The sequence below is a fragment of the Pseudomyrmex gracilis genome, unplaced genomic scaffold, assembly GCF_002006095.1.
Source record: "Pseudomyrmex gracilis isolate BER0280 unplaced genomic scaffold, ASM200609v1 scaffold_161, whole genome shotgun sequence".
Taxonomy (NCBI): domain Eukaryota; kingdom Metazoa; phylum Arthropoda; class Insecta; order Hymenoptera; family Formicidae; genus Pseudomyrmex; species Pseudomyrmex gracilis.
The window spans coordinates 1-27,964 of NW_018020745.1; the positions used below are offsets into that span (position 1 = coordinate 1).

The 27,964-nt window shown below is 33.7% G+C and overlaps 5 protein-coding genes across 11 annotated transcripts; 3 read left to right on the top strand and 2 right to left on the bottom strand.

The window, feature by feature from the left end:
- The first annotated feature begins 13 nt into the window (after window positions 1-13).
- Window positions 14-2,877, top strand: LOC109857497 (E3 ubiquitin-protein ligase RNF146). The gene is made up of 4 exons (XM_020433839.1): window positions 14-566; window positions 805-1,056; window positions 1,916-2,203; window positions 2,338-2,877. The coding sequence occupies exons 1-4, from the start codon at window positions 494-496 to the stop codon at window positions 2,583-2,585; spliced, it is 861 nt and encodes a 286-aa protein (XP_020289428.1). The 5' UTR covers window positions 14-493; the 3' UTR covers window positions 2,586-2,877.
- Window positions 2,878-3,740: 863 nt separating this feature from the next.
- On the top strand, window positions 3,741-16,147 carry LOC109857491 (maternal protein tudor). Of its 5 annotated transcripts, none has more exons than XM_020433825.1 (12): window positions 3,741-3,808; window positions 5,425-6,104; window positions 6,246-7,262; window positions 7,371-7,817; window positions 7,937-8,451; window positions 8,541-8,614; window positions 8,692-9,615; window positions 9,726-10,149; window positions 10,313-10,497; window positions 11,177-11,338; window positions 11,510-11,664; window positions 11,744-16,147. In XM_020433825.1, the coding sequence occupies exons 2-12, from the start codon at window positions 5,509-5,511 to the stop codon at window positions 15,585-15,587; spliced, it is 8,343 nt and encodes a 2,780-aa protein (XP_020289414.1). In that variant the 5' UTR covers window positions 3,741-3,808; window positions 5,425-5,508; the 3' UTR covers window positions 15,588-16,147. The 5 variants fall into 5 exon arrangements, with proteins under 5 accessions (XP_020289414.1, XP_020289413.1, XP_020289415.1 ...); XM_020433824.1 differs by having other exon boundaries at window positions 3,752-3,916; XM_020433826.1 differs by lacking the exon at window positions 3,741-3,808 and adding an exon at window positions 5,046-5,215.
- A 1,043-nt stretch (window positions 16,148-17,190) lies between these two features.
- LOC109857500 lies at window positions 17,191-18,036 on the bottom strand. Its single transcript, XM_020433843.1, has 2 exons — window positions 17,522-18,036; window positions 17,191-17,290 (listed from the first exon to the last, which is right to left on the bottom strand). The coding sequence occupies exons 1-2, from the start codon at window positions 17,937-17,939 to the stop codon at window positions 17,202-17,204; spliced, it is 507 nt and encodes a 168-aa protein (XP_020289432.1). The 5' UTR covers window positions 17,940-18,036; the 3' UTR covers window positions 17,191-17,201.
- A 1,189-nt stretch (window positions 18,037-19,225) lies between these two features.
- LOC109857510 (probable RNA helicase armi) lies at window positions 19,226-24,602 on the top strand. Its single transcript, XM_020433855.1, has 7 exons — window positions 19,226-19,316; window positions 19,458-20,305; window positions 20,408-21,290; window positions 21,509-22,374; window positions 22,544-23,110; window positions 23,194-23,439; window positions 23,560-24,602. Exons 2-7 carry the CDS (start codon window positions 19,487-19,489, stop codon window positions 23,947-23,949), a joined length of 3,771 nt encoding a protein of 1,256 aa, XP_020289444.1. The 5' UTR covers window positions 19,226-19,316; window positions 19,458-19,486; the 3' UTR covers window positions 23,950-24,602.
- LOC109857511 (eukaryotic translation initiation factor 3 subunit E) lies at window positions 24,303-27,482 on the bottom strand. 3 transcript variants are annotated; one of them, XM_020433858.1, is made up of 10 exons: window positions 27,288-27,482; window positions 27,098-27,214; window positions 26,574-26,735; window positions 26,330-26,452; window positions 26,023-26,255; window positions 25,815-25,932; window positions 25,515-25,726; window positions 25,192-25,429; window positions 24,841-24,877; window positions 24,430-24,666 (listed from the first exon to the last, which is right to left on the bottom strand). In XM_020433858.1, the coding sequence occupies exons 1-9, from the start codon at window positions 27,375-27,377 to the stop codon at window positions 24,848-24,850; spliced, it is 1,323 nt and encodes a 440-aa protein (XP_020289447.1). In that variant the 5' UTR covers window positions 27,378-27,482; the 3' UTR covers window positions 24,430-24,666; window positions 24,841-24,847. The 3 variants fall into 3 exon arrangements, with proteins under 3 accessions (XP_020289445.1, XP_020289448.1, XP_020289447.1); XM_020433856.1 differs by lacking the exon at window positions 24,841-24,877 and having other exon boundaries at window positions 24,303-24,666; window positions 27,288-27,481; XM_020433859.1 differs by lacking the exon at window positions 24,841-24,877 and having other exon boundaries at window positions 24,303-24,666; window positions 25,166-25,429; window positions 27,288-27,481.
- Between the last annotated feature and the right edge of the window lie 482 nt (window positions 27,483-27,964).

The window sequence follows — 27,964 nt, forward strand, 5'->3', positions numbered from 1 at the left end:
AGATCTGCGCAGTTCTCTGGGGTACTTTGTTACTCCAGTTGGAGAAATCAACCATTCAACCGTTTACGGTGAACATACCAAGAAAATCACTATTCAAGCTTAGAATGGCGTATGGACTATCTTGAGTCGGTCCTTTGAGCCACATATGCACCAAACCAAACCAAATAATGTTAACAACGTATGACCTAATTTAATCTCTTTTGCACATCGTGAAAATAGTTGCTTTTCACATTTTTCATACTTGAGGCTACTCTGATTCAAACATTGCGCATCTCGGGAATGATACAAATTTTTCTTCTTACGTCACGGTGAACACAAAGTTGAGAATCCCTGACACGCCATAAACAAGCAACATGGCCGTCAATTGCGAATCGCGAATAGCGACAGGACACATGCTGCTGTTTACAAGATAGGTAGGACGCAAAAGGACGAATCCAACGAGTCTGGATTAGTTTACGTTGATGCGGTTCTAAGCTTATCTTTGTCGTGTGCAATGGCACAAGCTAAGATCAACGTGCCGGACAAATCCGGAAGTATTAAGGAGAAAGATACAGAAGAAAAAGAAGGTAAGTAATTGAAGGCGATTAGTTGATTATTATGTTGAGTAAATTTTTCGAATATATATATTGTATATAAAATGTATTCATTATATTGCAGTATTATACATTATAACTTGGTAACTACAGAGTCTTATTCAGGAATTTATTCAAAAAATGATCTAGCAAATTTTGCAAATTTAAATCGTTATTTTTTCTTAAATTATATGTGATGTACATTAAACATCTCTGTGATTTGTTCTTCTAGGTTCTACTGTTTTGCCAGAATGTGCAGTGTGTCTGCAGCCTTGCATTCATCCTGCAAAATTACCATGCAATCACATATACTGCTATCTGTGTGTAAAAGGTGTTGCTAATCAAAGTAAAAGATGTCCGATGTGTCGTCATGAGATTCCACCAGATTTTCTCGAAAGACCTCAACTGGTAGAGATTGAAGAGCCTCAGAAGGAGTCAGATCATCCAGAGGAAGAATATCAGTGGTTTTATGAAGGACGAAATGGTAAGATATTAATTATTATTTTCACTTGAACAATCATATTTTGTTCAAAGTTTACTATTTTCATTCAGGACACATTTGTGAATATTTCTTTTTTTGAGATTAAAATGAGTACAGGTGTGCACACATGCATAAGTTGATATCCTAACCCCTTCTTAGGTTGGTGGAAATATGATCCAAGGACAAGCAATGATCTGGAGACTATTTACAAACTAAGGGATACACAGTGTGAACTTTTGATCTGTGGCATGCTTTATGTAATTGACTTTGAAAACAAATGCCAGTATAGAAAATACAATCCACGTTACAAACGTAATATCAAACGTGATAGAAAAGATGCGCCTTGCAAGGGTGTTTCGGGTGTACAATAATGTATTTACAATGAAAAGTAAAAACTAAATAGCTTGTTGAGTTATAAGACAAAATGAAAAGATTCAATTTGAAATTTATATTTGACGGATGTGAAGAAACTATATATTTGCACGATTAAACATTTAAAATTGTACGTTAATAGTACAACTATTACAATAAAGCATTCCATAAACAAGAATATTTGCATTAAAAAATGTATGTACTGTTAAATTTGATTATATTACGTTATAAGTCTGATGTAACAGTCTATACATAAAAAAAAAACTTGAATATAATATATAATGTATAAGTTTAAGATTTAATATATAAAAGAAGTAACATTTTCATAATAAAACTATGTTACGTAACTAAAAGATATGTTTCTTTTTATATTTTCCCAACTGTGTGCAATTTTCAATAACGTATTTTTTACTTTCATATAAAATTCACAATGTTTCTTTCTCTGTGAGATAATAAATGATGTATGGGCTTTCAAACCGATTCTTTCCAGGTTGGTGGCAATATGATCAGCGTACGAGTATCGAATTGGAAACTGCATATAAGCAGGGTAAAAGGACTTGCGAGCTGCTTATTGCAGGATTCCTTTACATCGCCGATTTTGGCTCGATGCTACAATTGCGCAGAAATGATCCTTCCAGGAGAAGGAGAATTAAGAGAGATCTGTATAACGTTCCAAGAAAAGGAGTTGCTGGATTAAGACTTAACGTGCAGGACGAAGAGATTGTTAGAGAAATAAGGGGTGCGGAGCGGCCAGCTAGTCCTGCAAGTGATAGCATGGGTATAAAAGATTGATATAATAAATTTAAATTTTACACAAATAAAATTTATCATAAATGCTCTCAATTATGAATATAATTAGACACATTTTGATTAAGTCTTTTTTTTGTCGAATACGAACTATTGTGTTTACAGGTACAGGAGATGGCACAAATACTCCTATACCACCTAGCAACACACCTCAAACTCCCGCTGGTGGGACCGCAAGTGGTGACGCCACGCCGCTGAATGACAGAATAGATCAGAGATCAGATTCCTTGCATCAGGTGTTAGAACAAATGCGTTCCCTAGTACTGAGGGAACATTTATCTTTAAGTAGTGATACCGAACTTGAAGAAGATACGGAGGATGCAACGATTGCGGATTATTCCGCTCTTTCATAGTTACAAATCTGAAATACACGTACGAGAGTGATAATCGTGCTTGTGAATCTCCAGTTCATTTTCGAACTCTTTATATATTATTATTCAGCTCAATAAGAATAATATATTACGCAAAACTTTTTTCTCTCTATTTTATGTTTGTATATTATGTTTGCTATAGTAGAATATAATGTACAAACTATTAATCTAGCAAACTACATTGCTCAATTACAAGCATAATCGAAGATTTATGTATACTAAGTCCATTGAGTTGTTAAATAGTTATTTTCAATAACCACATTCTTTTTCTGCTTTATATATACGTAAATTTATATGTATATATATATATATATGTATGTTTATATACATTATATGTATATATATATATATATATATATATATATATTAAATTATAATTTCGAAACAGTATGTTCATTAGTAAAATTGTCATTAAAAGCATATTATTTTGCAAATATATAAATCTTTATAATTTATAGTATATATATATACATAAAATTACTTGTTGAGATATAATTAATGTACTTAAAAGTTTAACTTTAGTGTAATATTGTAGCAATATGTAACTATAATAAATACTATAAGTTATATAAATTAAGAAACATTACAGTCTTCTTAAACATTACAAATTTCTGATAAAAATGTGTTCACGCCTTTTAGAATGGCGAATGGAAAAAAAAAGAATATAATAGAAGAAAAAGATTTATTCTTGTGAGAAGAGATCAAGTGTAATACTTAATAAGTAGTAAATGCTAGTTTTGAATAAACTGTAATCTGTATGATGTTTAGAGTTCTTGAATTATATAATTTTCTTGTATTACATGTATAAATAAAAGATTTTCTTCAATAATTTACTAAGTGTATTATTCTTGAAAACAAAAAAAAAATACACAAAACGCACGGATAAATAATTTATAAAAACGTTTCTATTGCTTTTTAGATAAGAGGTATGTACTAATAAAAAAATCAGGCACACATGAAAATGTGCAAAAAAACATATCTAATGAAAAACAATTCAAAGAAATCCAACAAAATTTATTTTATACAAAATTCAAACCCTGATCAGCAGCTACGGATCTGTTTGGATTGATCACGTGATCTGTGACGTACCAAATGCGCATTATGGAAGTGGCCTTTATATATAACACTGTGGCGGTAGTTGAAGAACGGCATTTGGCGGCATATATTTCGTCTAGAATGGTGGTAGCGGCGTGACTTTTGCACGTGTATGTATGAGAAGCTTGATATCAAATGTTTGTTAGTTAACATTAGTTGATTAAGAGAGACAGAAAGTAAAATTTTTCGAAAAAGAAAAATTTATATCGGAATTCCAAGTAAGTGCTACTTCATGGACAGTTGAATTTTTTTACGTTGTGTTTATGTAGTTCTGTTCGTGTAAACAGTTCTCGTTATTACCGCATCGCCGCGTATATATGCAATGTTTTTAATGTAGATAGATCGATGGCAAGAGAAAAACAGAGAGAAATTTCATTTACTCAATAAAACTGCTTGCGGAAATATGAAATCGAATGTATTTGTATTAAATAATGTAACTTTATACAAGTCTTGATACTTTAGTCCTTTGTGTTGTTGTGAGCCACCATAACTTGAAGTATCAGCAGAATTCGTTGTTTTTCTGAGAATACTTTTTTTTTTGTCTTTGTCATATGTTCTAGGTTTCTCATATTTGTATCGTTATTTGAGTTGATATCTGTTTTAATTGTTTATTTTTGTTTGAAGTAAATGTAATTTAAAGTAGTTTATAATGTTTTTATACATAAAAAAACGTATTTATATATGCGATCGTCAAGAAACAAGTGTTATATTCCGTAGGTCGTTGTCGAGTCACATCGTGACAAAAACGTTAGATATCTACGATTAAATTTAAGAATTACGCAGTTTATAAAATACTATGAAAAATATTTTGATTACAAAAGTCCGCCCTCTGAGTTACCGGTGACAAGATGTGTCACAAATTACGTGTGTGAGTGGAAACACTTATTGAAGTATTACATGACGCAATAAAACTCAGGGGAGAGTAGGGTTCTTCCCCTCCATGTTCCTTCGCAGTCTTTTGTGTTGCAAAAAAAAAACTTTTATGCCAATCGCGTTAATCTAGTTCTAGAATTTTTATGCTTCCCTCGTTGTTCCTTCGCAGTCTTTTGTGTTGCAGAACTTTCATACCAATCGCGTTGATCTAGTTCTAGAATTTTTATGCTTCCGTCGTTGTAGGTACGGCCTAGATTCCACTTGATCGTTATTGCAATCTTAGATTTAATTGACTCCTACACGCATCAAAATGCATCAACGCTCGCAATAACGACCGAATTCTTATGTTTACTGCTGGTGTATTGCAAATCTATAATTCATGTCACACATATTATAGATTTTCAGTAAAAGCTAGTGCATATCGGAACCAGTTAAATAACAAATTTTGAAACAGCCTGTTTAGATGATCTCCGATAGTTGAAAGAAAAAAAAAATACGACAAGGTTAGGGGAAAGCTATGCGCCCTCTCACTGGAAGATTTTATTGTATCTTGGTGTACATATCGCACATCTCTAACTTGCAAAAGTCATCTCTATAGAAAGAGAAGATTTGTGTTGTCGGTTTTGTAAGTTGAAAAGAAAGAGGTGCGACATTTTCGATGACTTGTTCACGATTCGAAGTTTGTCCGTTCAATTTAAAGTAAAAATTTATGAACATTTGTTTGGTTAAAAGAAAGTGCACTTGCATAATTGATATCGGGCGATATATAATCTAATTTTTATTGGGATGGACTAGAAAATGGAGAAAGTATGTCTCCATCAATGTAAGTCAACATGCCTGTCGTATGTTACAGATATTGAATAACATATGAAAGACGTGGAAGAAGAGAAAAAAAAGAAAACTCTCTATACAAGAAAACTATAGCGAGTGCGTCAAAATGCAGACTCCCTCTGAAGCTTTTCTATTTGTCACACATATTGAGCCCGACAATGTATTCTTGAAGATATGGGGTCAAACAGACAAGCGTACTGCTGGCGAAGTAGAACGTCTAATAAATTCTCTGTTGCCGCACTTCAATCAAGGATATGGTTGTCCTCTCAAAGTTACTAAATCAATTGTAAGCGAAGTATGCTGTGCTAAATTTCAAAATGAGGGTTATTATCGGGCAACAATACTTGACATACGTTCTGATGGAATGATACTTGTATACTTCATTGACTATGGCAATACAGAGGTGGTACTACCACACGAAGTTCATCTTTTGAGTGGTATACCTGGAGCTGAACATCTGAAAGCTATACCGCCTATGGCAACAGAATTTGTATTAAGTAACGTCTTACCTAAAAATGGTATCTGGGACAATGAAATGATCAGTACTATCAAGAGCTATTTGTGTTACAATGAATATAAAATCTCAATTTATGTGGTAAATAATCGTTATTTGATACAGTTATGGTTCAATAACGAAGATTTCAGTAAGGTATTGGTAAATGACAATATGGCTTTACCAGCTACCATACAAGACATGTTCAGGTAATATAATATATCTCATAAGGTAAAAAAAAAATATATATATATATGTATGTTTTCTTTCTTTTCTTAAAATGTTCAACTATAAATTTTTAAATATGCTTTTTTTCCCATGTATTAACTCAATGTGTTTTATTGTTTTAGTATGCAACATAGATTGCCTCAAGTAGCTATGCAACCTTCTCTCCAAGTATCTCAGCAGCCTCAAATGGCAGCATATCAACAACGAAACAAAGGCAATATGAATACAATGATTCCAATGACGCAAAATCAAAATATAAATCCCAATATCAATGCGCAAGCATTAATTCACAAAACTTCTTCTGGTGTAAATTACCAGAAGTATACTGAACCGCAAGAAGCACTTGTATTCAAATCCCGTGTATTAAACGTAGACACAAAATATGAAGTGTGCGTGTCACATGTAGAAGACGGTCCGCAAAAGTTTTCCGTACAAGTTAAAAGCACAGTAGCTACACTGCAACAACTTATGGACGATATACAAAGACATCCGAAAAAACCGCTAGTGGAACCACCATTGCCAGGATCAGTTTGTTTGGGAGTTTATTCAGATGGTAATGTGCTTTGTCGAGCGGTTGTAATGTCTGTGATGGAGGATAAATGCAAACTGTATTACGTTGATTTCGGTCATACAGCAGTTTTATCGTACTCAGACATCTTCCAATTGCCACCCGAATATATTAATCCCAAAGTACTGTCAATTAGGTTTGCATTAAGCGGTCTAAATGAATTACATATTACACCAGAGCTGAAAGAATATTTTAAACAACTTGTAAGCAGAAAGTTACTTGTTCTCCATGTTCGTCCACCAGAAGGTCCGCCTTTGATTCAGTATGGTGATCTGTATGACAATGGTGTCAATGTAAAGGATATACTGAAAAGAACATTTCCAAAACCAAATCACCAAACAGTATCACCAAGTTTTACTTACTTACGTTTACCACAACTGATGAAAGATACATATGATATGGTATCTGTTCCTTACATAGAATCATGTAAAAAATTCTTTGTTCAGCTGCAATCTGGATTGCAGTCGCTAGACTCAATATCGGAAGCTTTGCACAAATATGTCAAAACTGCACCTTCTTTACGTACACTAAAAGTGGGGTTACCTTGTGCTGCTTTGTACAAATCTCAGTGGTAAGTCATACTAAATTTATCTAATCAACACTACATTATATAATCTAGTAGTAAATAATGTTGCTATTCTGTCAATTAATAATAATTGTTGCGTATTTTGTATTCCAGGTATCGTGCAGAAATTACTAACATCGATGGAAACAATATTAAAGTGTTTTACGTTGATTACGGGAACGAAGAGGAATTATCTGTAATGTCTCTTCGCACAATTCATCCAGATTTAATGAAACTGCCGGCACAAGCTATAAAATGTGCGTTGGACGGCTACGAGACGCTTGCTGAAGATTCAGATGTCACTAGTCATTTTGAAAGATTAGTGCTCGAAAAACAAGTTTATATGAAAGTAGTTGCTGCCCAACCCGAAGGTTTATTAGTTGAGTTGTTCGATAACTCAACGAAACCTATTCATTCTCAGCTATTGGATAACTTGTTCTGCGACAAGACTACCGAGAACTCGCATGATACTGGATTTTGTGACAAAAACGAGAATTCACCTACGAAATCTCAAAATGGAGAAATTCAACAGTCTACGATACCAGTAAACGGTTTTCATAGGTAAACCAAACGATATATTATCAATAATTATTTATACAATTTTAACATAACGTACCACGTTCTATGCACTACAGCGACATGCATAAGATCAATTTTTTTTTTTTTTTGTTTTTTTTCAGCGAGGATACAAACAGATATAAGAAAAAATTCACGGATTTTAATACTTTCCAAGACAATAAATCGAATAATTGGAAAGATGAATGGTCTTCGGAGAAAAAACACGATAACAAATATGAAAGGAATACTTACTCTTCTCGTGATAAGTCACAAAACGATCGATTTATCAGAGACGAAGGCCAAAACAGATTTGGTAAAAATAGACCGTATAACAGACGCGATAGGAATGAAATAAATACATTCAACAGAGATGGTAGAGGACCTCCTCGAGGAACTGATGAGAATAGATTCAGTAACTATGGACACAGACATAATCGTAGCAATAGTGATAAAGATTCAGATTCTTCAGGTAAAAGCAGTGGTAAACATGAGAGAGGATTTAATCGTGGTTTTCGTCGAGAAGAAAATCGTAACAGTGGAGAAAGATGGAATGACTCACAAACCACAAAAGACTGGACTGACAAAGGAGCTGCTATCAAGAATAAGCCTTATAAATACAGAAATGAAAGATTTAACGGTATTTATACAATATATATTGTTAAGAATATAAATTTTAATGATATATGAATCTAGAATTTTTTATTTAATAAATCTTGTTAAATATAGGTAACGAATATAACAATAGTAACAACGATTTTAAAATTAGAGAAGATAATGTGACAAACTTGTCGAGTGTTCAGGTACAATTTAAAAAAATAACATTATAAAATTAATACTGTATTATTTATTGAACTTATGAACAAATTATCATTTATAGTTAAATACTGAGGAGTGGGATACAAACGATATTAACAAAGAACTCCAAAGTAATGTGTTATTGGGTACTACAGTGGTTCAATTTCCTTCACTTGATATTACTCTTGGCAGTGTGAAGAAATGCGTTGTATCCCATGCAAATAATCCATCAGATTTTTTCGTTAATTTACAATGCAACTCGAATTTAATCAAAATGATGGAAAATGATATTCGTAATATTTACACGGACGGAGGAGAAATAATGCAAACTTTTGAGATACAGTGCGATAAATGTTGTGTTGCTCTGGATTCAGAATGTTGTAGATGGGGCAGAGCAATAATCACATCTGTAGAAAAGAATAACGCAATTGTAAAATTTGTCGATTCTGGCAAGATATTGTCAGTTGACTTCGCGAAAATTAAAGTCATTCGAGAAGAGTTCTTGAACTTACCGATACAAGCTATACATTGTAAAATGCTTGGGGCACCGAATACATTCAGCAATGAACAGACTGCAAGTTTTATGGAAAAAGTTGGGAGAAATATTAAAGGGTTAGAGATGGAGTTTATTGCTGAGGAAAATAAACTATATCAAGTGTTGATATATGACGTGGTTGAAAACGGTAAACCATGTAATTATATAAATGAACAGTTTTGGGCAGAAAACATGGATTTAACAAAAGCTAAACAAATTGCACCAAATCAGAAAGCATTCGAAATAATAACAAGGAGTTTGCAAGCAAAATCAAATTATGTTCCTTTTGATTCAAAATGGCGAACAGAGTTTTACGAGGCTGGCTCTAAGTATGATATAACCGTCTCATGGTTTATAAATCCGAATAAGTTCTATTGTCAACTATTAAATAAAGAAAACGAATTTAAAGTAATGATGAAAGAAATTCAAACGGCGTATCCTGATAAAAAACATTCAGGAGGAAATATTGAGGTACTTTTCGCTGTTATTGTTGCTGTTTCTTTAATGAGTGTAATATAATGAATAAACAAAAAATTATAATTCTCAAAATAAATCCCAAAACAATGAATTTATTTTTTCAGGTTGGTTCAATAGTCATAGCAAGGTTTCCAGAAGATCGAGCTCTTTACCGAGCCGAAGTTATGAACAAAGATCCGCTAGATACTTATATAGTTCATTATGTAGATTTTGGGAATTACGCAAGTGTGTCACTATCTGATTTATATCCTGTTAAAGAAAAATTTATGGAATTGCCTAAAATGGCAGTAGAATGTTCTTTGAAAGACGTTGCACTCGATACTGCTAAATTTTCAAGTTGGTCCGATGTGGATATTAATGCATTGGATGATTGCTTTAATGCCGACAAGTACGAGTGTACTTTTCATAATCTTAGAGACAATCAATACTTAATTTCGTTATTTTATAATGGGCAAAGCGTGGCAGACACTTTAGTACAAAGATGTCTTGCAATTTCTGCGCCGCAAGATTTTACAAAAACAAACAAAGGTAAGGATTGGTTTAAAATCAATTTACAATATGAATATACGTACTTTATAATAAACTGTGTGTATACAAGCAGGTTAAATATGCACGATGGATTTTATATATTTCTTTATACACGTATCTTATATTATTATTATTATGTATTTTCTATGCGTAATTCTTTTAGTTACAGATATATTTACCACAGAAGTGTCCGCTGTACCAACAGTAGACATAAATCTTTTACCTGGTCAAACGCTTCGCGTGAAAATTTCTAGTGTAGACAATGCAGCTCAATTTTACGTGCAGCTTCCAACGGCCTCTAAGTGTGACGAAATTGTGAACAAATACATGGATAATAATGAAGTAAAGGTAGTATTTAGATACACTGTTGTGCATATTGCTACGTTATTCACATTATAAATAATGACTAGAAAAGTATTATTATTTTCTAACAAATTTAATGTTATTTTTATAACGCAATCATTATAACATCTATTATTGCTTATAATAATTAGAAGAAATATCTTCTTTGTGAAGAAATTTCTTTTGTCTTTTCTAAAAAGAATCAATATAAAACCAAATATAATAAATAAAATAATTGTAATTACAAAAAGTAATTTAAATATTTACAAAAAGTAATTTAAATATTTACAAAAAGTAATTTAAATATTTATATATAATAGTTTTATTATTTTTTATGTTTTTATATAAGCTATCGTATATTTAGCATCAATCATATAACAGTTTATAGATAACATGCAACTGTATGCTCCTGAAACATTTTTTAATTTCAAAACTATATAACTAATAAATGTCTTAAAATTTCATTGCACGAGATGTATGGTATTAACAATCATGTACTTATTACGTGATCATAACATTGACTTCACAAATGTTTCATAGTAATATTCGTGATGATCGTCATCGTAATATTCAGAAATTTCCCAAGATGTAACATTTAACATTGCAATCTTTCCTTCAACCTTAATGTCGATCGCATGAAGTTCGAGCGAATTATATTGATAAAGAAAAGTTATGATAATGCCAGGTAATGCCGCGATTATCGACTCGCGCGATATGTCTTGGCGCTGGTTGTCTAATTAATGAAAATGGAACATGGAAGCGAGCTGTAGTGATCAACTGTTCACGATCTGTCGGGTTTGATGTTCAACTTATTGATACCGGGGCGTACAATGAAGTGCTGGATGACGTGAGTTTATTTTTAATCGCAAATATTACAAGATACCTCAACGCCAAGGTGCAAGTTAATACCATACATCGTGCCAGAGAACGATATTTTTCTGATAAATTAGTTAATAAGAGATTTACAGTTTGACACAATGATTTCTACTTGTTTTTAAATGTTCAAATGATAATTTAGGTTCTAGGTTTACCCGGAGAACTTACTAGCATGCAAAATCAAGCACTGAAGTGTTCTCTGCATGGTGTGTCAACTTCGTTCGAGGCAGATGAAAAATTGAAGAACCTCGAAGGACAAGATGTATTAGTCCATGTTGAAGAAGTCAACGACAATAGGTCTGTATATTAATTGTTATCTCACAATCAAATGTACAAAAATAATTTAATTATTGATAATGAATTTTTTTGTTTATAGACTTTTTGTAAAACTGTACGATCTACTTGGTCACGGAATAATAAATACAAAAGACAACAATGAAAAAATATCACCCATATGTTCGTTACCTATTCTTACTTCAACGTGCCAAGTATTCTTGTCATATGCAGATCATGATTCAAATCTCTGGGTGCGACGATTTATGGATAATGATATTGAGATTAAATTGTGTCAAGATCTTAACGAATATTACAATAATAATAGCGCACAGACATTGAAACCAGAAGAACATCTATTGTGCGCAGTTAACCAGACGAACAATCAATGGCAACGAGGAAGAATCGTTAGCTACAACGAAACCACGGCATATGTACTGTTAATCGATTACGGCATTATCACCGAAGTCACCTTGGACTCACTCAAAGTTTTAGAATCGCAATTTTATGAACCTTACCAGTTAACCGTACACGCATCGTTACCCGTAGCTCTCATTGGTTCTCAAAGCGAACAAGCAGATATGTTGCATCTTCATTTGAAGGATAAGACCTTGACAGCTAACTTCTATAATATAAATAAGAATTGGATTGTCGAACTGATCGAAAATGGAGAAAAGATTAGCGACAGATTCTGCTCGCTAAATATAGCAAAAGAACGTACATCCGATCTGTCAAGTCAAACGCACGATCCATTAGCGTCCAAGTTCGATGTATACGTATCTCATATAGATTCTCCGAGTCAGTTCTGGTTGCAAAAAATAGATGAAAGTACGTTACTCAACAAAAAACTCGACCAACTTCAGTTAGATGTTTCTGGTTTTCCGGCAATAGACGGTGTACCGGAAGTAGGCACTTATTGCGCCGCTGTTTACGACGCCGATGGTTTGTGGTATTACGCAGAAGTGTTGGACGCTGACGAGGATATCACAACGGTCCGATTCATAGATTACGGCAACACTGATGTAATCAGTAACAATACAAATAAAATTCGACAGTTACCGGATTCTCACAAGAACCTAGAAATATTGGCAATAAAATGTAGACTCGATGTTATTCCTATAGATACGGAAGACTGGAGCGACTCGATTTACGACAAATTCTTAAATTTGATACAGTCGGCACAGTCTATTCAGGCTTTGATATTAGCTGACACAACACCTAAACGCGTAGACTTACTTTTAGATGGTAAAAGTGTTAGCGAAACACTAGTTGAGGAAACACTTGCCATAAGAATCAACACCGAACAGGAGCCTGTAGACGAAATAATCGAACTCGAATTGGATCCACATTCCGCTTTCGTGAGTCACTTGAATTCACCGAGCGAGTTTTGGATTCAGGAAGAGAAATCCGTTGCCGATTTAGAAGTAATGGCGGACAGATTTTTAGTTGCCGATATGTTCTCGAAAGTCACTGAAGCGGAAGAGGGTTTACTTTGCGTAGCCAAATATCCTGAGGACGATCAGTGGTACAGAGCACGAATTGTCTCTCACAATGAGGATGGTACGCAAGTCATATACATAGATTACGGAAATTCTTCTATTTCCACCGATATTCGTGCTATTCCAGAAGATCTGGCAGTTATTCCGCCTCTGTCGCGAAAATGCTGTCTAGAACTTCCACCTCAAATAAAGGAGTGGTCGGAACAAGCTTGTGAGGAATTTGTCAAATTAGCCGCAGACGGTGCAACAATTTTCCATCTGGAAATTTTAAAAGAACAAGAAACATCCGTGATAAAATTGACAATAGACGGTCAAAATGTCGCTGATATACTTGCGCTTAAGTGCGAACAACTGCCTGTTATCGAGGAAAGATTGCCACCGCTCGGTGAAGAGAATTTGCCAAACGTAGTACTCAGCTACATTTACAGTCCGGACGAATTTTGGATTCAAGCTGAAAGCGACATAAATGAGTTAGAAGTGATGTCGGATCGTCTGGGAAATGCAGAGAGTTTTCTCACGTTGAATAACCCAGCTATTGGAACGGTCTGTGCTGCCATATATCCGGAAGATGGATATTGGTATCGAGCCAAAATAATTGAGCGTGATGAAAATGCAGATAACACTTCTGCGGCCACAAAAGTTTTGTACATAGATTACGGCAATTGTTCGGTTACAGAAGAGCTAAGAGTGCTACCTGAGGATATCGTGAATATTCCCGCACTGTCGAAACGATGTACACTAGAGAAGCCAAGTCACATCATCTCGTGGAGCACGAAAGCAAGTGAGAAATTCAAAGAACTTGCTGCCGAAGGAAATACAATGTTCCAATTTGAGTCTCTAGATGAAGGCGATCCGATGCGTGTTCGATTAAGTTTGAACGGAACAAATGTCGTTGAACTTCTATTAGCTGAAGGCGAGAACATTCCAGAAATCAATGAAAAGATCGAAACAGATGATAAAAACTTTACTTCTGATACATTGGAGCAACAAGAAACAGTTTTCGATCACCAACAAACAAGTGAAGACAAAGAAATAATCACACAAGTTGAACAACAAACTTTTAGTCAAACTGATGAAATGAATGTCAGTAATTTGGATAATATTAATCAGAATTTGGAAAACTTTGAAATCAATAACGATAATGAAACATTTGAAAGTATGGAATATACAGATATAAATTCTGAAATTACAACACCAACAAAAGACATTTCTTCTATAGCCGAAACAAATGAAGATTTAAATATTATCAACGATGAAAGAGTTCAAGATCCAAGTGAAGCGATACCCATCGAGTCGTCTGTTGAAACAGCTTCGACTTCTGTTTCAAAATTTGATGAAATAACTGAGAATACAATAAAAGATACCATCTCAGATCTGGAATCACAAAAAAATGATACAAATTTAATAGTCAAAGACAAAATGCAAAGTGATGTCAATGAACAAGCTCCGATACTAGAAACAAATGTCTTCTCAGCTGAATGTAAAAACATTCCAGAAGTTGGAGAAAAAGCCGAAACAGATGGCAGAAACATTATTTCTGACACAACGGAGCAAACAAAAACAATTTTCCATCCTCATTCAACGACGAGTGAAGAGACCGAGACGAATAAAGATTTAGATATTACCAGCGATGAGACGGTACAAGATATGAGTGAGAAAATATCGCGTCTTAAGGTATCTTCGTCTGTTCGAACCGAACTTAGCGTTGATGAAATAATTGAGAACATGATAAAAGATCCGGAACCACAAACAAGTGATGCAAACTTATCAAATATTGAAAATAAGATGCAGTTATGCGAAATTGCTCAAAGTGATGCTAATCAACAACAAGAATTACTTGCTCAAACACATGTAAATGAACCGTCGACAGATGCACGAGATGTAAAAATTATTGATTTAGATTCTGAGAAAAAGATTTCAGAATTGAATAAATCACAGTCTTCTTTAAATGAGAATCAAAAGGAACAAGACGTGCATCCATCATCTCCAAAAATGCAAGTTGCAGAAATTACGTGCTCCTCAGAACAAGATCTGACAAGAGAGGACACTGTATCCAAAAGTTCACAGAAAACGGATGATTTAGAAAGTCAACCCGATAGCACAGATAACAAATCGAGCACCTCAGGTTACACATCTATTGTAACTACGACAAAACCATTGGACAAAATTATTTCACTTATTGCTGATTCGGCCAAGAAGTGTAGTGATTATACAAGAAAAGTATTGGAGGAGGAGGATATAGAGGAAAAATGTGTCTCCGGGAATGAATCACCCAAATCAGAAACGACAGTTGAGTTGCAAAGCTGGACTCCAAGCACCCCAAAGACACCGCATTCGGAGAAGTTGGTGGCTGCTGTTGTAAATCCCGTCATTGACTCGGATAGTTCGAACGAAGATGAGATTCTCACCATCTCTACAGAGAATGACATTCCTAAACACGCGGTATAGATCACGAAGTATAGCAGATATAAACTGCACACATCGGGAAAGTATCAAAACGTAAATTTCTAAATCCTATGTTTTTAAAAGAATGTTTGTTTTTTATCAGTTATATATATATTTTTTTTTTCTATTGAACTCACATTCATTTAACAATATTTACGGACAAAAGTGTCACGCACAAGTATGTGTGTGTTAATCAATTGAAAAATTTTTTTGTGCAAGCGAAATAATTCTATTCATTTACATCGTAGTCACGTCATGTTATCAGATACGTATTGACCAAAGAGAAATGCAGCTAATTAACGTGTGATTATTGTATTTTATTATCATTTGCCTGTGATATCGAATGAAGAATTATAACTTTTACAAACTTCCTTTCTCTTGTTTTAAGTTGTAATTTGATATTGTTTACTTTTAGTTTAAAGAAGATTATATTTTATTTAACCCTTTAGCTGTGTAAAGCGTATAATATACTTCTTTAGAAAGTAGCATGCTTTTGAGAGACGCATATTTATACGCTCAGTAAATGTAAAAAAAAAAAAAAAACTTAGACTCTCGCAAACAAAGAATATAACACATTTATTTCTTTACTTAACCGACAGTATTCAATTATGTATTGTGTAGCAATACGTAGTGTATTCTGGAACACACTGGTTAAGAAATAAAGAACAAATATTTATCATTATTACGAATTTCTGTTGAGAAAACAGCTTAAGGGTTAAATTTATCTATGAGATAATTTTCTAGTTACGTCAAAATCATTCAAATATAACAGGCTTGACTCTTTGGCTAAGCAAAATATATAAACAAATTTCAGGAGCCAAATGTTTTATTTATTTGACAAACGTTTACTGATCTTTACATGATGTAACTACGACAGTTGATATTGTTGAAGTACTTACATACATAATATATGTTATGCATATACATGTAAATAGTATATGTATATATATATGTATGTGTATGTATGTGTCGGCAAAATACACAAAATTGTTCTTACTGTTATATAATATGTGCACAACGTGATTGTACAAAATTTAAAATTTGATTATAATATTGTTTGTAAAAAAACGATGTATGATTTACGAAGACTTGGACACGGGATAAATTACCTGTGCATGACTTTTCAAAAAAAATAAAAATAAGAAAAAATAGACTGTGTCATAACTATCAGTGTTATACACATTTTCCACATATATTAGATTTATTTGATGAAGTGTAAATTTAAATTTACTTTAATTTTGCCATATAAAATACTAAAATAGGTTTAGTCTTCTATATAGTTATAGCTTATAATTTAAGTATTTCTATATTATAATTCTATGTACATTAACATATATATTGCGTTAAAATAAATAAAACACTGTATAAAACGATTTATATTCTATATATTAAAATATATTTTCTAATAAACATTTCTCAATATTTCATTGTGTGTGGTTTGCTTCTATCTACATATATTTAATTATGTGTATGTAAATAGAAAATCTTAGCTTATAAAAATATAAAACTTATCTTATATTTCTTTTTTTAAAACATTGATTTATTCTTATTTCAATTTTTATAATAATTTTTTATGTCTGGAGCATCAATAGTACACCAGATTAAAACAATTATCGATTATTTTGCATATCCTCTCTTTAGAGCCGTTTTTTGTAACACTTTTTTGTAGCAATCTTTTTTAATATGATTCTGAGTTCTTCTCTTCGCTACATCCAAAAAAAAATTCAAGTAAATTAAACATCAGATATGATAAAAAATGAGAATTGTAATTTGCAGTCATAATTAAGAAGATATTAATAGGCAATCGACTAAATTTTATATTTTACTATCAATAAAAAAATCTTTATTTCTGTTCTTTCGTAGACAAACATATATTACATGTCACATACAAAAAATCTTAAAACTATTATAAAAAATTTATCATAAAGATGTATCACCCTTTTGCTTAGCGATCATAAGATTTTTTTTCATTCTTGCATTGTAATTATCTCGTTTCTGTTTGAGAATAAATTCACGCGCAAATGCGATTTCATCCTCCAGATACCATCGCAAAGGACCTCGACAACGTTTGCAACGTCCTAGATAAGCTTTGCCCTTGATCTCGAGAGTTCTACTACGTTGAATCGGATACGGCAGTCGATCAATGTTCTGAACGCGAAACTTCACACCAGGTCCACCGCTGTTCACAATCACATTCGTCATGGATGATTTAAAGGGCGGATTTCGCATATCATAGCGTTTTTCAGGATCTTGATTCTTTTCCTCGCAACAGAAACCGAATGGCTTTTGCAATTGCAAACGTGATGTTTTCAAAAACTCTCTCGAAAGGACTCTCTTAATTTGTGCTTTCGTCATGTTGTAATTTTTTTTCACTCACTTGTACATGTTACAAAAATTTTGCAAAGCACGATGTGCCGAAAACGTCATTTTGCACTCGTTAAAGTTACTTGAAAATTACATATTACATTACATATCCTATATTAGTTGGTTGATCGAATCGAATCGAATCGGTAAGATCGAGAGTAAATAATGAAAAGCGATTTTGAGACAGTTCGTCGTATATGTAGAAAAAATTAAAAACGTAACTAAAGTCACATGACAGGAAAAAGTAGAAAAACAACACGTGAAAATAACGTGACTGTAATTTATATTATATATAACATTAAATAATACATATTATATATATACATATAATTTATTATATATTTATAATATTATACTTTATATTGTATTATATGTATTATATACATACTACAGTAATGTCACTGACCTCGGCCGCGCGGCCTTGGCGGGGTCACTGACCCGGCCGCGCGGCCTTGACGGGGCACTGACCTCGGCCGCGCGGCCTTGACAGGGCACTGACCTCGGCCGCGCGGCCTTGGTGGGGGGGGGTCACTGACCTCGGCCGCGCGGCTTTGGTGGGGAGGGTCACTGACCTCGAGCGCGCGGCCTTGGTTGAGTTTGATTTTCATGCGTTATTTCTGACATCTCTTATATGTACATCATTTGTATTATATTGTTTGTAGGACGTATATATTAGCAATAATACACATGTGAAGTTCTATCACACGAATATGAGATTGCGATTACGTTAGAATTTGACCAATCAGAATAGAATTCACTAAACTTGAGATTTTTGTTTCTTTTGTTCTGATTGGTTAGATTCCAATCAATGTCAATTTGCAATTTAATTTCGTATTCGTCCGAACAGGGCCGTGAATTTAAAAAAGAATGACGTAGTTTCGATTCGAGTGAACATTTAACTTACCGTTCTCTCTGCTATAGAAATTGTATTTTTACTTAAATACATAGATATTTCGTACACTTCGCGTTATGTGATGTGAAATATTTTATTTAACTGGTTTTACCAAACAGCGAATTACGCATCTAGTGTACAGTCTTGCTTGCAAACTAGGTTATAAACATGCAAACGTACATGTGACAAAGATTTTTTTAAGACGAATACGCGCGTCGAATTATGAATTCGTCCACTCTATCACCAAATACATTAGGGCACTCAAGTGGTCAGAGAGCGTCGGAATCCCAAGACTCGGAGCTAAACCCCAGTACCACTCAAACATCTAAGATCTTAAATCAGATGAGAACAGAATTACAGGAGCAGAAACAGCGCAAACGATTCCTGAAGGAACTGCACACCAAGCGTGTTCAGTCGTTACGAAAGGAACTTGACTATCTTAAGGCAACGGAGTGGAGATATCAGCCTATAGATCGGTATAACGCCAATTATAATTCTTTTACGTTGTATCCCAAGTGTTTTTGATGCTTGACTCCTTTTTCTTCTTCTCAATATGAATTATTTTTATCAAGCAAATAGTTTTAAATATTAATTTTTGTTTTTATTCTATTTTGCAGATACTTAAATACGAGTCAAAGAAGCTAATATGTTGTCGTTAATCTACAATGGAATTCAGTATGCTCTTAAATATGCATATTCAAAGACTGAAGAAGACATAGATGAAATAATATCTCGTATAAAGAGTACAAATGAGGAAGAAGGAGAGGATGATATAGGTGTAGAAGATTTATTAAACGAAGCAGGAAGTTACTATAAAACAGGAGTTATCACTCTTGTTTCCACAAATTATGTTCTCATTGATGATTGCTACACATATGAAAATGATCTCACTCACAATCTGAAAGTAGGCGATAAAGTTTATTACATGTTGTATTTGCGCGATTCAAATGGTGAGCCAAAAGTAAAGAAAATTATTTCTGTGATAAATGAAACATCCTGGGATAATGAAAATCAATTAATAAAAACTAATGTGATCCACAATCCTATGATATCAAGAAATGTAATTGCCAAAGTGACAAAACGTGAAGGTCGATATGCCATAGTCGAACCAAATAATATTCGCATTGACTTGAGTAAGGTAGAAGCCAACTTCATTCCACTAGTTGGAGATTGGTTGACATTAGAGTCTTTGGTACAACTGGATGATAATTCTACGGATTTGAGTGGGGAAATCTTAGAAGTAGATAGGATCAAGCCATTACGGTCTTATGAACATGTCGGTGTGATATCACAATATAATTCAGAAAGAGGAGTTGGAGTAATTGATAAGAATGTGATATTTCATAAAAATGCATGTGAGCCTGGTTATATTCCTCACGTTGGCGACAAAATACAGAGTTACAGCACAGAAAGTGATCAAGGGCTGTACAGCTGGAGATCTATAACTGTAATTCCAATGTTGGAGGCAAGGATTTTTTTATTTATCATAAAAATACTCTCGCACACATTATGTATTAATACGTAATAAATTTCTAAAATTTTTATTTTATTTTTAAATTTTTTTCAGCTTTCCAAGAAGTCTATTCCGTTGTCGGTCAACAACAATCTTTTTTCGATTTCATCAGATTGCGGTGATTTACTCAATAACAAAAATGACATCATTATAGATGATGAGTTGAAATTTAATTTAGATATACAAAACGAGAGTACTTTGGAGGTTTTGATAAAAAATACTGGCACTTGTTCTCGTGTATTGCAAGGTGGAGTTTTTATGTCGCAGAAAACGTTGTCTCAAGTGTCACTAGTGTCACCGGCAAATGTAAATACTAGTACAGTAATAAATCCCTCGGAAAGTGTTACGTACACCTTCAAGTGTGAGGCAAAATTTGTTGGTATATCCGAGGAAGTGTTCATTTTCAAATTCGAGGACTTCGAAATCGGTAGATTGTTTCACATAACTGTTAATGCAAAAACTATTTCAAAAAAAACGGAATCTGTTGCGCAAAGAAATAACACGAAAATTAATTTGTTTGATTTGGATGAGCTAAGCCAAACTACATATATTCCTGGTATAAAGCCATACACACCACCTAAGTTTACGGCAATGCGAGCTGGAGTGTTTAAAGTACCCCGATATATCTGGGACGCAGTTTTGAAGATTATGAAGGATATAAGCTCAGATATGGAATGTATAACTGCTGTTGAAGATCAAATAGCTTGTCTTCGAAAACCGCTCACTTACGAAACATACAGAGAACGTTTCCATACGTTGCTATATCTGGAAGAAATAGCTCAAGTACTTAATATACAACAATATAACATGGAAAATGTAGTTTTGCGACGATACGGGGAGTATCTGTCACTTCAAGTGCCAGGATTAACCGAAAAACGACCTTCTTTGCTTGTTGGTGATAAAGTGATAGTATCTTTTCAGTGGGACAGCTCTAAAGGTATAATGTTACTAATAAGATCTTAACAAATATGTAGTTTTGAAGTAAACTTCTTTATATACAAATTTGTATAAAATTTTGTGCATGAGTAAATAAGGAAATTATGTATGTACAATTAGAGAAATTATGTATAATTGTTTTAATATTAGTTTTAACTATGAAAACAACAAATATTGTTATTTATATGTTTCTAATTTGTGTTAATATGTGTGTAATAGGGAAATTAAAATATGAAGGCTACATTCACAAAATTACGGGTACCGACATCTTTCTCAAATTTAACGAAAGATTTCATCAAGAATATCACAGTGAGAATTGTCACGTGACCTTTAGCTGTTCAATGACCACTATTCACCGTTGTCATAACGCTATCAATTTAGCTATGAATCGTCTCGGATCTGATTTTCTATTTCCTACCAAAATATCACAAAAAGAACCACAAGTGTACTTTGACGAATACGAGACCGAAGAAAGATCCACTTGTAGACGGATTCGTCGTAAGCATACCGAATCTATATCTTCTAGCAATTCCGATTCCTGTAATAGTATTACGTCTTTCGATGATACAAGCTTTGACAGTACAACCAAATCTTCAAGAGTGTCGGTAGCGGAAAGGCTTTTCCATGTTAAACCTATTAAACCATCAGTTGGTGAAGCAAGAACAACGGCACAAATAGACACAAGCCAGAATTTTAAAACAAATCCAACAAAGAACACTGATGAAAATAAAATTAATACCACAATATCGAGGGAAATAGACGAATCAGTTACTCAGATTAATGATGAACAAAAACAGAATATTATTGCATTAAAGAAACGGAAATTAAAATGGTTTAACAAAAAACTGAATTATTATCAAAAAGAAGCTGTGAAAAACATATTGAAAGGAGTGGCACGCCCGTTTCCCTATGTAATATTTGGTCCACCTGGAACTGGAAAAACAGTGACTCTTTGCGAAACAATTTTACAAATTCTGATTGAGATACCTGAAAGCAGACTTCTTGTGGCAACACCATCAAACAGTTCAGCAAATTTAATAGCGGAACGATTGCTGGATGCCAATGTACTTAAACCTGGTGATCTGGTATGATTCTTTTTCATAAATCTACATACATATATGCATATTTATATGTGTACATTTCTTGCTAAATAATAATTTAAAACAAAAATCTGAAGAGTTAAGATCATAGATTAAATAATCTGATTTCAGCTTTAATTTAAATTTACATTTATTTATTGTCGTTTGTACATAGGTTCGACTGATAGCTCATCATTGTTTGGATAGCGATGTTATTCCCGAAATATTATTACCTTATTGTGCTACGGCTGAAATGGATATATGTAAGAATAATAGTCAGATTTATAACGAGAACGGACCGAGATTGAACTGCACTATGTCCGTTCTGGGTCGTCACAGAATCACTATCGGCACGTGCGCTGCGGTGGGAATATTACACCACATGTCTTTTCCACGTGATCATTTTTCGCACGTTTTGATCGACGAAGCGGGTCAAGCAACCGAGCCGGAGATCTTGATTCCGCTGAATTTCATTCATTCCAGCAGCGGCCAAGTTATACTTGCGGGTGATCCTATGCAACTCGGGCCCGTTGTACTGAGCAAGTTTGCGAAATATTTTGGATTAGGCGAATCTTTCCTGTCGAGATTATTGCATCAATTCCCTTACCAAAAGGATCCTGAAGGATTTGAAAGTGGCTACGATCCCAGACTTGTCACGAAACTCATTGTGAACTATCGAAGCTTGCCAGAGATACTAGAATTGCCAAACTTGATGTTTTATGATTCAGAATTACAACCTCACGTATGTACAACTATTATTTAGACCTTTCCTCTCTCTCAAGTCATCCAACAATCAACTATAGTTTGTTCGATCACAATATTTAGATATCGCCTGAAACGAGCAAGGAAGCTAAATTATTGAAAATTCTGAGAGCAGAACTACCCGAGAGAGATGGATTACCACCGGCCATAATCTTCCATGGTGTCAATGGTCAGAACTGCAAAGATGTTGATAGTCCAAGTTGGTACAATCCCGAAGAAGCAACACAAGCATATATTTATTTATTAAAGTTGTATAAATATGGGCTTGAGCCAGATGATATTGGAATCATAACTCCTTATCAGAAACAGGTATATTTTAAGTCATTCTAGACACATGTACGCGCTACACACAAACACAAATTATCTATAAAAAAAAGTCAAATATTTTCTTAATATTCTTCTTGATAAAACTCGATTCTCTGAATTAAGGTATTCCAAATCAGAGATTTGTTGACGGAGTTAGATGTTAAATTACCGAAAATCAGCAGTGTGGAAGGATTTCAAGGTCAAGAAAGAAAAGTGATTATTCTCTCGGTTGTCAGATCGTGTCAGGACTTAATCGACAACGACATCAAACACGCTCTAGGATTTGTCGCTTCACCCAGAAGACTTAACGTTGCAATCACTCGTGCTCAGGCACTGCTTATTATTCTAGGAAATCCCAATTTACTTGTTTTAGATCCCCTTTGGAGAACTGTTCTGACATATTGTATCGATCGTAATGCATATATAGGATGTAATTTTGTCTCTCCTTATATAACAAATCTCCAAAGCACAAATGAAATTTTGTCAACTACTGAGAAATCATGTGATTCTTAACACTAGTTACAAGTGTTTGTTCACTAAAAGCCTAACTTAATCGGCTTATCGTCTATCGATAGATTCTCGATAGTGTCCGTACTCAAAACCCATTCGTTACTAAATAATGTTGCAATAAACCTTCATTTGCTATTTCTATTTAGTTTTTTCACGAAATACTGTATATTTCTCTTTTTGCACGAAATACAGTAAAATTTTACAGAATAGATATGAATGTAAGTTGTAATATACAAAAATCCTTATTTACCTCCAAAACTTATGTGTATTTATAGACACGCTTCGTAAAAAATCTCCGATCAAGTATCATCGTTAATCCAATTAGAAGTGGATTAAGCAGGAAGAAATGATATATATTTCACATCAACTAATTATATTTATAAATCTGTCATTTTCGATGATAGAGAGAAATAGACAAAATTGACGGTTTTTAAAAGAAGATTACGCGATAAACATCATGTATAATAAATAGAAATGCGACAGTCTCTTTTTACACAAAAAAATGGTTTGTCATATTTGTTTGTATAGTATCGATTTTGACTATTGAATAAAAATACATTCATTTCATGCCGTATCCAAATGTAATTTTCATTATCATCCTTTCCTTTCGTATTCGGGAGAAGTTACATGGTTGCTTCACAGATCCGAAGCTTTTTTTTGCCCATTGCTTCTCCACGTTGTATCCAGATGTCACAAATCTAAATTCCATGAATGTTGATACTGAAACAAAATTATTCGTGATATTTATATAGAATAAAAAATGTATAAAATTTGTCATGCTTTTAAAGTGATCATATAAGTAATGACAAAAAATATTGAAAAAAAAAAGTAATAAAAATACCTGAGCTTTAATATATAAATGAGATACAAAGCAACAAGATATTTATTCAATACCTTAAATTTACAAAGATGATAAGCGAGAGAACCATGCCTTAAAATAACATATTAAAATATACATATCAGACACACAATAGATAAATTAGAAGCAAAACTTGAGTGAGTAATCTTTACGTTCTAAGTATACATGATCATTTGTATAATAGTGTGTAAGTGTCACTTGATATGCGTATGTATAGTTTAAGGTGGGAGATTTATACGCGCGATTCGCGCAATTTAGTTCCATCTCTTTACATGTACAAAATCTTTTTCCACAGCGTGTTATGTGTGAAATAAATGTGTGTGATACTGTGCGCGCACATATATTATAAATGATACTAACCTCGGTTAGTTCCACACTATACTTACTGGGTCTTGATTTTTCGCTTTCAATTTTCTCTCGATTAGATTCTCTAATGCCTCGCTTCGTACACTCAAGGTCTCAATCTTTTCGACCAGTTGCTGATACGGTGACGCCGGTTGACCTCCCATTACTACATGTCCCAACTTGCTATCGATCTTGGCGTCTAAACGCGCGTTACGGATCAAGTTCACGATCCAACATTCCGCCACATCCGCCTTCATATTCAGTTTTTCCGCAAGCATTCTATAAATGATGTAAAAAAGTAAGAAAAATAAGCGTTTCTCTGCTTATTTCAATTACAAAAGTGCAAAAACTACAGGTTTCGTACTGAATACTTATGCACTGATGAATTCTGCAGAACGTTTCGAAAATCATTAATCGAGCGTTTTCCACGAATTCATTTAGTAAAGCAATTAGGAAAAAATCGTTAAAGACAACAGTCTGACACTCTTGTAACTTCTGTCGGGCTCCATCAAAATCGAAATTAACATACAAGTGTTCGAGAAATTCTGTGATTGGGTCTCGATACGTGTAAGACTCCTGTGTGTACGCAAAACAAAGTGTTTGGTTTAATATTTCTCAAGCAGCAAGAAGTTTGACAAGTATAATTTTTATTTGGATTTTTAACCTGTTGTATCACTTTCACAAGATCCTTCAAAATAGACCGTCTAGAACGATTGACAATAACTGCGGCGGCTAAGTAACGCAGTATATGCGGACACATTGTTTGAATAGCATTCAAGTAACTGTAACAATATGTGTGTGTGTGTTTCAAATATTATATACTCTCTTACTACTTATATGTATATTATTAAATTCTTTTTTAAAATACATACTGCGGTCGATAGAGGAACATCTCGATAATGAGATCTCTCCCCTTCACGTGATTGAAAAATACAAATAAGCTCCAATGAATGAGCCATGTGCGCTGTTGCAATACTTGTAATGAATTGCCAATAACATTACTATCAATGTACTCTCGTAATTTGTTTACATCTTCCAATGCTGTTTCCCAATTTTGTACAAGAATCTCTGATGCTAATTTTCCCCATAAAACATTTAAATAGTTCTAAAAAAAATGTTTTTTATTTAAGTGTATTATTTACTCTGACATTTCTTAATTACATATGTACATAAACATACCTTATCAGTAGGTGGCATGATTAACATGTAGAAGTATAAATACGATGTAGAGACAGAATAATTGCCACATTCATAACGATACTTGGCAAGCTTTACAAAACTATCCATCATTTCTACCCTAAACTGTAACACACAAATAAAATCACATCACAAAATCTCTAAGATCAAACTTTTGCTCACAACAGTTTACAAGTTCAGTTAAAATATTAGATGAAATGATTTTAACACAGCTTAATCTACTTACATCAGATTCCTGAGTAAGATAATTATTCAACGCTTTAGAATCACGCATATTTTCCATCTTCTTCATAACTTCCTCATTATTCATAAGAGCTATAACTACGGAAACGTTATTTTGTAGCGACTGTAGTTCCTGAAGAACATCAGCACGTCTGGCTTTTATCTCCTGCAACAAATAATTATTACTAGTTAGTTAGTAGTTGATTCTAATTGTATATATATATATAATATGTGTATATATACATGTGTATAATTCTCTGTCATAAACTGTCAAACGCTAATAAGGTAGCACAATACAGAGAACACCATATCATGCGCGATCTAAGGAAGTATTTTCTGATTATCTTTTGCTACTGCGTATCATTTTCTTCCAGCCTCTGTCAGTGGTCCAAGATCATAGACGCGATTACCGATAATACCATCGCTTATTACTATATTATTTTTCTTGACTGCACACGATATGGGACTCTACTATACACATACACGTACACACATACACACATATGTACAGAATGCAATAAAACAAACCTCCGGTACTTCTACATTCGGATACAACTGTTTTCTAATGTCGATAGTGTAGTCGATCATGTTGGTTTTGCTGAGAATATCGAGCTTAGCTTGCAGTAACTCATCCTCGTCGTAAATCTGAAACAGATTGCACGTGACATAACCAAAACTTCAATGCGGTATTTGCGGCGCCTGAATTTTCACATCGCACCTGTTTCGCTGACAAAAATTCCAGCAAAGGAAATACTAAGTGGCGGTCGAGATATTGTCCTATACGAGACGTTAAATCAAATTTCGCCATCGTGGCGGTTTGCAGATATATTAATTTTTCGGTAAATTAAATCCCGATCTAACCGCACTTATACAACGTTCACAAAAGAAAGGACAGCGTGTCCTAATGTTACTAACGTGGCGTGGTGAAGCGTAGTAAAGGCCTTCACACACAAATTGCCGTGAAACAAGACACGAAAATTAACCAATCATATTACGAATTTTCGAAACACAAGGCTGCCATTTTCGAATATAAACGATTGCAATTGGCCCATTTTTATGGTATATAGACTTATTTCTTGTAAAACAAGTTGTGGTGGGGAATCAATCAATCACGATGATTCCGTTTTGTGAAATTATGTCTCGCATCAAGATTGTTAAACTCGGAGTAAAATCGTTTGTTTATTTGCGATTTTTTTTTAAATGCATGTGACCGCACCCAAAATATGCAACAGTTCGTGGAACTAGTGATCCAAGAGTGCAACTTGAAGAATATTCACAGAGAAGCATAAAAACTACTAAAAAATAATAATAATATTGAACAGACAGTCAGAAAAAGTCAAGGTCAAATAAGTAATTTTAACAAGAACATTTGATATCTTTTGTTTGTTGTTAATT